Raw genomic sequence first — 13,621 nt, 5'->3', positions numbered from 1 at the left:
GCTGAAAAATGGAAGCTCAGTGCCCGAAATTACTCAAACTAGGGAATTTATTTGGTAGTACTATATGCATTGCACCAAAGGGCGTCTCGACCCAGATGGAAGGCCCACAGTGGTTATTAGTACGGCGTACGCCGAGAGATTTTTCGGTGGCTTTATGACAGCTACGGGAAATGTGATTTCTACGGAGCATCAGAAACTTGGGGTCAATTTCGTCTGATGAAGGCTTTGGCTGTTAAAGCCCTATCACAGTGCTGAGGAATTCTAAGGAGAAAGTCGTGAAAATGGAATTGAACGAGTTCCATTTCATTAAGATAGTAGGATAGACTACATTCATTACCGTACTGAGATATATATGTATGTTGTACTTCTAAGAATGTGGGTCAGGGATAGACTAACCATAAAAGGCATGGTGTCATGCAAAGAATAAAAGCGAGTCAAAAAGAGGTCCGTACGGAGTAGGAGCTACCTGTTTACTTCTAGAGTTAATATACTTTGAGAGACCTATATAATATCCTCGATCTAATTTGATATCAAGTTATAGGTACTCCGTATTTTGTCTTAGACTAGGTGCATATGATGTGTGTGGAGAGTATGGAGAGGCGGGAATGAAAAAAATGGGCAAATGAGGATGCGTGTGGATTGAATTTTTTTTTTAATGACTGGCTACAAATATTCAAATGTTTGATTGTTTCTCAGCCATAAGTGACCCGTACCAATGAATTTAAGGATTGGGAGGATTCGCAGGTATAATAATAGACCATCCTTTGAAACCTGGTCCTCAAGACCCAGAGCTTCATCTTTAATCGTCAAGTAGCGACATTGACCACTACGAACAGAAGCTTTGTCTGTACTAACTTTTTAAGCCATAGCAATTTAGCCCAAGCTCTAGAATGGTTGATAGACTACATTTTACTACCATCGCAATATAATATTGATCACGAGCCCTAGGTGGCGATCAAGCCGTCATATCCTCGAATCCAATGATCAGCAGGGCGATGGGTGGGGGCATCGGTTATCGTAGACAATCAAAAAGCATCGTGTCTCAGAATCATATATCTAGCCATGTGGACCTCCATATTTATCGAGAACACCTCGATAAATGACCCCCTGTCAAGCGAATTCAACATGCGCGAATCATGCGTCTCAGGTTTTGCAACGAAACTATACTCAAGATTCAGACTCAGATTCGAAATCAGTGAAATAAATATCTACTTGTTTGCTTCCAAAATTTCAGAAAATGGGAAGATAAGCGGGGCGCAGCACCTGGGAATAACGCCAAACCCGAAAGGGTTGGACGGGATATAGCTCCAGGGCTTTAGGGCCCAAGTGTACGGAGTACTGTTCTTCCGATTTGTACATCTCCACGAGTTAGGTGTTTGACCGCAATCACCCGCGGACGCATTAGTCACTTTATCTGGACCCACATTTCATACTGACAAGCCAAGTGTCACTTTTTCATCTAAGATATTTCGACTAATTTAATTCCCTCTTTCTCTGATATTTGAACCATTTCGCAGGTGTTGTAATAGAAAAAGGTGATTTCAGGCTGTTGATCCCCAAACTGGACTTTTGGGCTTAGATCTAGATACAAATGATCTAGTTGAACCCACTTAACAGCCACTAATGAGGACAAACCCCTAATTTACACCCCAGATCAAGATTGTCCGCAATTTAGACCGAGCGTTCTGTAGATTGGAGAACAAGCCCCACTGTATAGATGGAGGATTTCGCCCCCAGTTTTCAGCTGTTTGGCTAGATTGCCCTCCCCCCTCCCCCAGGTTTATATAGGCAATCCGCCCTCTTCGCTATCTTTACTCCTTTATATATCTCAATATCCCTGTCTAGGTAAACCTCTCACGCAATCATGCTGGCCAAGTCAGAGGAAACCATCTGCAGCGTCTCAGCTCTGGCCACGCAATTAGGGAACCAAATCTCTGTGCACATACTCAATTACCTCAGTACAACCAAAAATCTCCCTGACGGATTTCGCGAACTTTCGCATATCTTCCTTGATACCTGTCGCATGTTATGGGCCATCGAGGCTGGAGTGACCGAACTAGCATCTGCCAATCGCGCCCTACCCGATGTTATAATTGAAGAAGTGGAAAAGAAATTTGTCTCCACCTATCGTGATTTCCAACAACTTGACAAGATCATTTTGAAGCTTATTCAGTATGAACATCGCGGAACACTGGGAAAACTTCAGCGAGGGTGGCATCGGCCGGGCCATGACCTCAATCGCATTTGCGAATCGCTGAAGAAGACCACCGAAACCCTACAAATTAGTGGCATGGCCTTCCACTGGTCGCTCGGAGACGCACATCCGGAAGAGTCTGTGGGAATTGGCTACGCTGGCTTAGCAGCTGCGCTCGATCGCGTGTCCAAAGGCCGCTCCGTGATGGGAATAAACAAGGCCAAGTCCTTCGAGCCTCGATCCGCATCGATCCAAAGCCGAACGCCTGCTTCAATGCGCTCGACGCCATCCGTGCGCCCGAAAGCATCATTTAACAACTCCCGACTCAATCAAAGCATTTGCGAAGAACCTAAAACTATGGCGGATGACGCGTCCTCCGTCCTGTCTTTGAACGGTTTCCTGGGCTACCAGCCCCGTGAGACCGAGAAAATACCCTATTTCGACCACCGAGGTCTGCCGCGTCGACTAGACAAAACAGACTCAATAGCCTCTCCCGAGGAGATTAGCATCCGCAATGACAGCTATTCGGATTACGATGCCCGCAGCGCCAAGCTACCGCGGACTCCGCTGGCGCAAAGCGTCAATATTAAAGATGAGACGCGCTATGGCACAACGTTACTTATCGAAGCGATTCGCGAGCGAGCAACGCAGCATGCCATCGAAACCTTACTCAATTCCGGCTGCGACCCCAATCGCAAAGACGACCATGGCAAGACAGCGCTATGCGAAGCCGTGAAAAGCGACCAGCCATCTATTGTGACAGCCTTATTAAATAAAGGCGCGAATCCAAACCTCCCAGGACCCGAGCACGTCCTCTGGTCCGCCATATACCGCCCAAGCTGCCTGCGCATCCTGCTCGCACGTGGCGCCGACATCAAAAAAACCCCTGGTCTCATGGAACAAGCGACAAGTGTCAACAATATCGAAGCCGTACGCATCCTGCTGCAGGCTAATATGGATCCAAATTCCAAAAAGGATGGAATATACACACCACTCTGCTCCGCCATTCGCGATGACCGCCCAGATATCCTTGCCTTGCTACTCCATCACGGAGCTGACCCTAATTTGATGGCATCTGAGTACCCAGCGTGGAAGTGCATCACCCACAAACGTCTCCATCTCCTCCCAGACTTGGTGACAGCCGGCGCAGATCTCCGTAAACCACCAGGCATTGTGGAGTGCGCCGTGCAGGAAAACAACACGGAGGCCCTACACTGGCTGGTGGGCCAAGGAGGCGCCAATCTAAACGACCGCACCAAGCATGGCCACACAGCCATAACAACTGCCATCCAGAAGAACCGTCCAGAAATGCTGGAATTGTTATTGGCAAATGGTGCCGACCCTAACCTACGCGGCAAAGACTGGCCCATATACATGGCAACTCAATCGCCGAGTATGCTACGACACATTCTGCCTAGCATAACTGATCTCTCCGCGCACAAGGGTGTCATGGAAAAAGCAGTCCAAGCAAATCAACTAGAAAGCGTCAAATTACTCCTCGCAGCCGGTGCTAGTGTAGAGTGGAAGAACGGAGGTGTGTTCTCACCGCTGACAACAGCACTGCGCGAGAAACACTGGGCCATTGTGCGCTATCTCCTGGACAAGGCTGGTGCCGACCCCAATGCTCCGGGTGAGCATTTGCCACTCGTCAAAGCGATTCGGGCATGTGACGATGAAGATTTTGCCATGATTGAGTTGCTTCTCGAGCGGGGCGCTGATCCCAACAAATGCTACCGCGACTGGAACGCGATCATGCAGGCCATTGAAAACCGCGATCTTCGGTTATTGCGGCTTTTGATTGAGAAGGGTGGATTGGTTGATCTTGCTCAGAAAGATGATACCGGCACCACGGTTTTAGACATGGCTAATGCTTTTGGCTGGCTGGAAGGTTCTGACCTTTTGTTGAAGAATGCTCGTCAGTGAGGCTTTTTTTTTTGTTTGATATCCCTCTTTTGTATACCTCTCAAGGCATTTTTCCTTGAATCGCAAGGCTTCATTACCATTCGCAACCCGCAGGCCATCCGCTACGTGGCCAAATTTATGCACCGAACAGGTCTCCTCCAACAGTTTCAACACGCGAGACTTGGGGAGGAGGACGACGACGAGGAACCGACAGGCCTTACGGCAATGGATCTAGGTGTGGAAGACGATGGGTATTAGCCAATGACGAAAACGAAGCTGGGAAACGGGAAGCTCAGCCAGAGTCCACAAACATGCTAGGCAACTGGGGGCGGGGCTGTGGGGGGGGAGTGAGAGGAAGTTGGAAGGCGGAGGGTGCACTCCGCCGCATTCATTATATATATTTTTCTTATGTATAGGTTTTGGGATTGGGGGTTTACGATATGCGGGAATGGGCTGATTTCACACTCTTTACAAGTCAGCCTCTGTATTTACTCTCGGGAGTGATCCCAACTCGGCGTTTGGCTTCAAATTCTTCCTTCAGCTGGATGAAGCACCTACATAGTCATACGCAACTAGTTAGACTGCAACATATTAATTGAACTTTCATTGATTGATTGATTTATTACCATTCGTATTCGCGGTAGTCAGATTAGTATTTACCTGATCAACCTTGGACCAGAAAGAACCCGAGGAATTGAATATTAGCTCAGTTTATCCTTTACCATGCATGCATTGCTTTTGAACTTCCCCTTGCATAGCACCCTTAGGACCCGCTTCCTGTTGGGTAGCCGCATATACGCCCTATGTCGGCAATCGGCGAAATGTCTTGATCCCGACGATGCTATTGGGTCCAAGTAAACCGCCTTCCGATGGTCAGAACTGGACGCCGAACTTGGAAGCAATGCGAGCCTTAATACGATTCGCAATCGCCACGGGCCGACTTGACGCCGCTTAACCAACACAATGACACCCTTCCCCCAAACTAACCCACACCAACCGCTTTGAACTAGAGACGTAGACGCGCTTTAACTGCCGAGGATAGGATGTTGAACACTCGAAGAAGCGCCTTCAAGCCAGTCTACTAACAAAATTACTAACCCACGAGGACCCGCTACCATGTTGACAGCTGGAATGACATAAACTGAAAATGACCATGTATGGGCTCAAAGGAGAGACGGTATTAAATAGGAAATGTACTGGTAGTTAGTGAGAATTGCCCTTTCGGCTTAGCCGCCGGGGGTTAATAAATATTGTGTGTGTGGGTACAGTACTCAATCGAGTGGAAGGTTACACCGAACAATAGAGCAGTAACGGGACCAAACATGGAGCAAGATACAGTTCTGGTACCTGCTGCCTCCTCCACCCCAAGTCGGAATATTTTGGCGGAGAAAAAAAGATCGGGACAATCGATGAGGGCAAGTTGAGTGCCTTAGATGGTAGAGGTAGAGATTCGCCATCCAATGGTGCCTGCTCAGCGACCAGATTCAGACTTCGAAGAAAAGAGGGCCCATGATTTGCATACCAGCCATATCTCTCAAAGGAAGCTATCGGTCAGACATTTGAGGACCTCTATTCAATTTTAGGGAAAATTTCGATACCATAGCACGTAAAGACAGTCTGTATTTTGTAACGGCGGTGATTGCCAGTAACGAACTTGCATTTCAGTTCTCGCGATGCTTTCAGACCCATATAAACCAGTGAAATCGGCGGTAACACACACTGCATATAGCCGAGCCCCGGACTGGCCAGTTATACCAGTGTTCATCCCTGCTATAATTTTGTTTATGTCGTCTATCACTCGCACCTGAAAACTTGCCACAGTTTTGTTGAAGAAATGCTGATATTATCCTCCGCATTTCAACTCGACACCGATTCTCTTGTACCGTTCGGATGGGTTGGGGTTTGTGTTTGGATCGTAATATTCTATGCGACGTTTACACCAAAGATCGATGGACTGGCTTGTGTTTTGGAACACGGCTTGTTCACTTTCAACGAAGTAGGGACTCGATTGGGGAATGAAATTGGCCAGCTCGGCCTGCAGCCAGCCTTCCCAGCGCCTTTCATGCCAGTTTGCTGCCAGATCTGTTGGCGGTTGCACTCGACAAGGCGGACAATGGCCACTAGGACATCGCTATCCTGGATCTCTCTAGGGTGAGCCCTCAGAATCTGTTGTTGGCTCATACCCGGAGGAGAGGTTTTTGCAGGTCTTGCGTATTGCAGGGTTCATGAGAATGTGGTATGCAGGCGGGTAAAGTGATGGATTGACGTGTGTTATCGTTACTGTAGAGGTTCAAACTAGAAAAGAAAAAAGAAACCAGGAAATTCTTCAACCAGCATCGTTGAGTGGTTGCAGTTACTCTCTCTGGTCGGGCGTCATATGATAAAGTAGAGTTGCACCTGAGCTACATAAATTAGCGTACCGATCAAGGTTGTGGATATCCAAGGATGCGCTGCAGAGAGGCATGGCTGGGCTCAATGGAGGGTTACTGCCAAAAACGGCCTGCTGAATCTGAGACCGTTGGGCATCAGCTTGGGTAACACAATTTAATACATAGTATATGACTCCAAGCAGCTCCCGTTCAGCTGCGTGATGATTCCTTTCCTCTTCCGGGAGATGATGGTGGTGACGTGACCGTTTTGTGATAAGATGGCGCCAATAGCAAAGAGGCTCGCGTGGGTCGTGATTTCGCAGGGGTCTGTTCTGGTTGTCGACGAAATCTGCCTAATAATGTTAAGCCACAAACGCCACACACAAACCAGCCACAAATATGGAGTTCAAACCTTGGAATTGGAAGGTTCCTGACTTCCAATGTTCCAACGGATTTTCAGCTTTGAATGCTTTGCCACCTGAAAATCAAGTCGCATGGACACGCCTGAATCAGATCAAGGTTCATGGCTGTACTGGTGCGGAACGACAGTCGAATTATCCTCCACTTGGTGACTCTCCCTGATCTTACTGCCGTCACTTTGACTTACCATATCCAGGATTATGACTGTTTCTATGCCTCGGTCTTTGAGGTTGAACAACCTGAACTGAGATCCCTTCCCTTAGCAGTTCAGCAAAAGCAGATTGTGGTAACCTGCAACTACGAAGCTCGACGGCGAGGTCTGCATAAGTTACAGCTCATCAAAGATGCTAAGCGCATCTGTCCCGATGTGGTGATAGTTCTGGGTGAAGACTTGACCAAGTTCCGAAATGCATCCAAGGAGCTTTATCTGTTGGTTCGCTCCTTTGTCTGGGGCGACCATGTCGAAAAACTAGGTTTCGACGAGCTCTTTCTCGATGTCACGGAAATGATTGACTACAACACTGCCGTGTTAAACCAAAACGACTTGGAGAATTCGTATTTCCATCTTGATCGGAAGGACCCGACCGTTGGATTCTCTTACGATGCCACTCGCTTCCAGGGATCGACCTTCCCCGCGATGGAGGCAGCCTCCGTCGCTCAGAAAGATCCGTCTTCGTTGGAAATGAGGCTGCTCGTTGCCTCTCATTTACAGAGTCATATACGAAGTAAGTTGGAGCATCAAATAGGCTTCACGGCGACTGGTGGGATCTCAACCTCCAAACTATTGGCAAAGTTGGTCGGTAATGTTCACAAGCCCAACGGCCAAACGACTCTTCTGCCGCCATATATGGCCACCAAAAATAGAACTAGCAGTGTGTTCCAGTTTCTGGATGATCACGAAATCCGGAAGATTCCTGGAATTGGTTCTCAGATTTCCCAGAAACTGAAATCCTATGTCACAGGGCAAGAGAATACCGATGAAAAGATCACAGTCAAGGATGTCCGCCAGTTCCCTGGCATGGGTCCACCTTTACTGGACAGAGTCCTTGGTGGACCAGGCTCAACCAAAGGGATCGGGATGCGCATGTGGAGCATTCTCCATGGAGTAGATAATTCTGAGGTGCTGGAGGGTCGCGATGTGCCCACTCAGATCAGCATCGAAGATTCTTATGGCCAGTTAGATACTCTCGAGGGTGTACGACGAGAGCTCGTAGTGTTGTCGCGAAGTCTGGTCCGCCGTATAAGAACCGACCTGCTTGATATGAGTGATGACACCGCTCCCCAAGGGAAATGGCGTGCTCATCCTCGCACTCTGCGGTTGTCAACCCGGCCAAGACTTCCACCAGACGTGCGTACCGGGCGTGCATACAGTTCCAAGCGCATCTCTCGCTCGGCGCCCCTACCACCCTTTGTTTTCAACTTGGATGAGAATATTGATGCATTGGCCGAGCGGCTGGTCCGAGAAAATATCTTCTCTATGTTTCGCAAATTACATCCCGAAAAGGCTGGCTGGAACCTCAGTTTGTTGAACGTTGCGGTTACCAATATGGTGGAGACCGCAGGGGATCAGAAGCAAAACAGTGGACGCGATATCGGGAAGATGTTTCGACAGCAGGAGACAGTACTTAAGGATTGGACTGTGCAGGAACCCGGGTTCTCATCTTCATTACCCGGAGATACCGGAGTTACCCTTGAGATACAGCCACAGTCGGACGATGGCTGGGACGACGATGAACCCTTGGGAAATATAGACTGCCCTATATGCGGGGCATCGATCCCACATTTTGCCCAGTTGGCACATCAGATATATCATTCTGAAAAATAAACATGGATCCGTTATTCAGCAGCCTGAACTGCCAACCTTGGAAGCATTGGAAGGCTTTGATAGGTTCATATGTAGTGGCTTAGCCCTCAGCCACTCACGCGGCCGATGTATGAAGAAAGATATGGAGGTTTAGCAATAAGTATACATATCTCACTTTCAGGGTTATTGTAGGGTCTTGCACAATTCTTATGTGTTATCGGTCATATATGGCCAAGAACGGTAGAAGGTTAGTATAGGGGATTATCCATCTACCAAGCATGCCATATGTATTGTACCTACGTACGGAGTACTAGATTTCCTCTGCCACTTCTTGGCCTTCCCTTCCCGTCTGAGTGCTCAGTCCTTCGGGCGTTGGATGCAGCTTTGTCCTTCCCGGTTACTACATGAGCAACTTCACCTAAATGCTCGTCCGTGCTGAGGATGGGTCGTACCATCTTATCTACCCGGTTGGAAAGCAGATTCAGTTCCCTCTCTTCGATGCTACCCAGGATACAGGTAAGACCTCCCCTGACCACCTCCTTTTTGATACCCGGCCCAATGCATGACCCGATTCCCAAGTGGGAATTGGGTCGCACGGGTCTAATGCAAAAACTAGTCTAATGCAAATTTCGTGATATAGGTACCTTTTGTATTGGCCTGCCATACATAATGTACTTGATGTCAAACTTTTTGTAACTTTCATATCTCAACTATAAGATAAAATACCTAACTAGGATATAAAGTGATATTAATAAGCACAACTCCTTGATAATTTACGAAATAGGTAAGCTATCTTCTTAAAGACTGTATATTGTTAGTATATTAACGTAGAGGTTTAAAAACTGCACTTTCGAGTAGACTTCCGTAAAGCCCACAAATGGGCCCCCACCCTAGGCCCAAAGCCCAACCCGCAGTGGGCTATGGGCCTAACCTTCGAAACCCGACCCAACCCGTAGCCCACTAATGGGGGCCTTAGAGGCCCCCATTAAAGCCTATCTTATCGGCCTCTGTAATCGCTGTATTACGACCTTCCACTAGGTATATAAAGTTCAAATTCAGTATTCAGAACTGTACTAGCTATATAAATATACATTTTAATTTTGAATAAAATCCAAGAGGTAGAAGTCGAGATATATTTTTTGGGTTTGTTTAGGAGTACTACTACTTTCTACGTGGACTCCTGTAATTTATAAATTATCTAAATAACGTGCTTTCTCGCGTTTTTAAACGTGATATAAAGAGATAACTAGCAATTGATTCTAAATCATTTAAACTAATAAAATATTACCTTTAGAATAAGGGCTAGAAACGGGGGTAAAACGAAGGGTAATTTTAAAAACCCTTTTAGGGGGTTCAACTTAGTATCTTTGCATTGTTTGGGGCCTATTGGGCCCCTATTAAAGCCCAGTGGGCTTTCACCCCAGGCCTATAGCCCATCGATGGGCCTAAGGACCGGGCCCAAAACCCGGCCTATTTACGGGTTGGGTCGGGTTGGGCTTTGGGCTTTGTGGGCCGGTGCGGAAGTCTACTTTCGAGGACGTTCCTTGACTAGACTCCAAATTACATATTTTATTCTGAAGAAATTCCCTAAATAATACTATTCTGATATCATATACTCTAACACTTAGCTTATTTCCTATCTATATAGTATTGTGGTTGAGCTATGTGACTTGAAAAAGATTCGGATTATAAGTACCCTTTATATGGCAGCCCCATACAAAAGGTACCTAAATCATGAAATTTGTATTAGACTAGTTTTTGCATTAGACCTGTGCAGCCCAACTTCCGCTGGGAGTTGGGCCGTGCGTTGAACCGAGTATAGATGAACTCACATATCCCCTAGGTCTCTTCGTGAGAGCTGCCCTCAAGCACCGAGGCCAGCTGAAAGACATGCAGATTTTGGCCGCTGCCAAGTACTACACACCCGACGAGATCGTTGACACCTTCTTCAATGTCACTGGCAAGAAGGCAGTGTTCATCCAAGTCTCTGCCGAGCACTAAAAAGCCTCCCTGCCTGCTGCTATAGCCGATGAGTACCTCGACAACCAGCTGTTTGTGGAGAAGCCTGGTTACTACCTCGGGGAGCCCCTCGAGCCCAGCCTGAGCCTTCTCGATGCTAGGCCTACTAACTGGGAGGAGTTTGTGAAGAACAACGTTTCCGCTTGGAAATAGGTCACCTGAAATCAAGGTTTGATGTTCATTCATATATATCGACCGTTTAAATCGACATGTTTTTTTTTAACTTCGAATTTGCTCAAGTGTGATCTAAACATCAAGTGGATGATGATTCGAAGATTTGGATTCCTCAAAAGAAGTACGTATATATAGTTCTATGTCACCCACCTTTCTATATGTGGTGTTGTTCCTTTCTTGGTAGTCGAAAACAACCATTGAGAGTGGGACGCCTTGTACATCAAAGCGCGATCGTACATCTATCTCTCCCACGCGAAGGCTAGAAACAAGTACATAATAGAGAGCATTCATTATCAATTGGACCAACCATTGGCCCTGATGATCCACCACTACAAAATGAAATTGATATATAATCAATAGGTCAAATACGGACGAACGCGGCCTTTAACAGTTATAGCCTCTCGAGATTTAGTTCACCATCTCGACTTTCTTTAATACTATGACTCTCTCATCATCGCGATTCAAGCTACGTGTTAAAAATGATCCGTCCACGGGTGTCATGAAATTCATGACCAAGAGTCCACTTCCTGGGTATTCCCTCTTTACACTCGACTATTCTCCTCCCTCTCAAGCCCCCAAGGCATCGCGGGTAATTTTGACCCGGATGCCAGGGCTTGATAGATCAGCCACACCGATGAAACAATCATGGGAGTTTTCCACGTCTCGTTCCCAGATTGTGTCGTATAGCTCGAGTTCAAACCGCGTGATTAGATGGGCGATTGTCAGGTATAACTCTGCGTTTGCCAGGCTGATAATCCAGGTTAGTTACTATATATGATTATGCAAGTCTCGCTTTCGGAAGATAACTAAGAAGGGACGGAAAGAAGAAAGCAAAAAGAAAAGGAAAGGGAAAACTTACTTGATTCCCAAACAAGATCTCGACCCCTGTCCCCATGCCATTAGATATCGCGGCTTCAGCTTGGGATCATCAATCCACCGCTGTGGATTAAAGCGGAAGGGCTCAGGGAATATCTGGGGGTTTGTATGGTGAAGGTAGAGGGATTGCATGACAGGTGTCTGATCATAATGTCTTTTAGTAATGTTCCACCTGGAATAGAAAATGTAAACTCACACCACGTGGAATCACCCATTGCTTGTAGACAAGTTCTTCGTTGCGATGCGTGGCATACGGCTCGAGGCACCATGAGCTAGTCTGAGACCCTCATTGATGACAGCTGACTGATAGAATAGCTAGAGGTTAGTCTACTGGCACTAATCGACGGCCAAGGTAAATTCATACAAAATAAGGCAAAGCCTCCAGGTCGGCCAGTGCAACAGGCGAATCAGCCGCTGGCATGACAGGACTCAACTCAGCGCGTAGCTTGTCCAACACATCCTTGTTGTGCAACAGATAATAGATCATTACAGCCAGGTTTCTGGCCGTCGTCTCGGTTCCAGCTCCAAGTGCGAGACCAGCCTCTGCATTGAGTCGCTCCGGTGTCTTCTCACTCGCCGGCAAGTCACTGTTTACAATATCCTGAAAGATAGTCCGCGAGTTAGCAGATAACAGACCCTCATTTTTCGAATTACCACCATTCTTCCGACGTTCTTCCGTAGCAACATTAATAATCTCAATTGGATACTGCAGTTTCTTGGTTAGTTTCGCTGTCTCAGGACTAATCCACTTCACGACCTCCGGCGACAGATTATTCAACAGCGGATTCATGAGCCAGCTAAATTGCCTTCCCATGGGTCTCATCAACCCCACTGTCCGGAATGCCTCAAGCCAATCTGAGCCCCAATCTTCGCGACCGAGATTACCAATGTCACCGCCAAGCGCATAGGACGATATGACGTCCATGGTCAGCGCAGCCGTCGAATTGGTCAGATTGACCACCTCACCGCGGGCATAGGAGCCTGCCAAACGGCTCTCGAGGCGCTTGATTTTCTCAACTACCATGCCTTCCAAAGATGAGATGGCGCGCTTGCTGAAGAAGGGGTTAAGGGCTGCGCGTCGCACCCGGTGCAAATCGTGGTCCATGGATTGTAGGAGAGACCAGCTCATGGTTCCAGTCTTGGATGCATGCATGTACCAGGTGTCACGGTCGCGCTTGCGGCGACCACCGGCGTAGATGTCGTCAAAGTAGTCCGGGTCATGGATGTGGATGTGGTTGGGGTTGATGCGGACGATAGGACCTAGCCGTTATTTTAGTACACAAATCACACAACAATATGTATATTTCTTTTCTTTTGATTCTCAGCCGGTCCAAGGGAATCTACCATATATGTCATGAAGCTCCTTGATCTTCCAGAGGTAACGATGCTTGTACGGCCACAAATCATAGTATGCCTCGTACCAGAAGCTGGCGGCCGCAAGCTTGGGGCCAGGAAACTTGGCCAGAGGGTGAAGGGTAAGACGATATACATAGAGCAGGATCGTATAGACCGTATATGAGACCAGGAAAAGGCCAATGGCATTGACCGTGGTGAGCGATCCAATTTGGGCAAGCAGGCTTGATTGGGGGGTGTAGCTTCCCATCCTGCTTAATCTTATGGAGATAGAAAGCTATCGTCCAGCTTCAATTGTATTAGAATTATGTTGTCATTATAACCATTGAGTCGGCGATAGATGGTTCTTATTTGAGCATATCACTTAGCATTCTCCCATATGCACTCATAATACAATTTGTCAGATTGTGGGTTGATCAGCATGCCGGAAGCTACTTATTTCAGCAGCTTCCGGGCTACGGCAGGGTTTAGCGTGCGAAACTTCGAGATAGCAGATCTGCTATATGCATC

The 13,621-nt window shown here is 47.3% G+C and overlaps 4 protein-coding genes across 4 annotated transcripts; 3 read left to right on the top strand and 1 right to left on the bottom strand.

Moving 5' to 3' along the window:
• Positions 1 to 1,864: 1,864 nt before the first annotated feature.
• Positions 1,865 to 4,117, top strand: N7479_002214 (ankyrin repeat domain-containing protein; the record flags this gene model as incomplete). The annotated part of the gene is made up of 1 exon (XM_057249911.1): positions 1,865 to 4,117. One exon carries the CDS (start codon positions 1,865 to 1,867, stop codon positions 4,115 to 4,117), a length of 2,253 nt encoding a protein of 750 aa, XP_057114343.1.
• Positions 4,118 to 6,988: 2,871 nt separating this feature from the next.
• On the top strand, positions 6,989 to 8,710 carry N7479_002213 (putative DNA polymerase iota; the record flags this gene model as incomplete). The annotated part of the gene is made up of 1 exon (XM_057249910.1): positions 6,989 to 8,710. The coding sequence occupies one exon, from the start codon at positions 6,989 to 6,991 to the stop codon at positions 8,708 to 8,710; it is 1,722 nt and encodes a 573-aa protein (XP_057114342.1).
• Positions 8,711 to 9,111: 401 nt separating this feature from the next.
• On the top strand, positions 9,112 to 10,690 carry N7479_002212 (uncharacterized protein; the record flags this gene model as incomplete). The annotated part of the gene is made up of 2 exons (XM_057249909.1): positions 9,112 to 9,205; positions 10,533 to 10,690. The coding sequence occupies 2 exons, from the start codon at positions 9,112 to 9,114 to the stop codon at positions 10,688 to 10,690; spliced, it is 252 nt and encodes an 83-aa protein (XP_057114341.1).
• Positions 10,691 to 11,449: 759 nt separating this feature from the next.
• On the bottom strand, positions 11,450 to 13,361 carry N7479_002211 (cytochrome P450; the record flags this gene model as incomplete). The annotated part of the gene is made up of 5 exons (XM_057249908.1): positions 11,450 to 11,630; positions 11,742 to 11,930; positions 11,970 to 12,061; positions 12,123 to 13,018; positions 13,103 to 13,361. 5 exons carry the CDS (start codon positions 13,359 to 13,361, stop codon positions 11,450 to 11,452), a joined length of 1,617 nt encoding a protein of 538 aa, XP_057114340.1.
• Between the last annotated feature and the right edge of the window lie 260 nt (positions 13,362 to 13,621).

The sequence above is a fragment of the Penicillium vulpinum genome (assembly GCF_028829585.1).
Source record: "Penicillium vulpinum strain IBT 29486 chromosome Unknown utg000001l_segment0_segment0, whole genome shotgun sequence".
Classification (NCBI taxonomy): domain Eukaryota; kingdom Fungi; phylum Ascomycota; class Eurotiomycetes; order Eurotiales; family Aspergillaceae; genus Penicillium; species Penicillium vulpinum.
The sequence above is the reverse complement of the archived record's forward strand: the minus strand, read 5'-3'. Positions and strand labels throughout refer to the sequence as shown.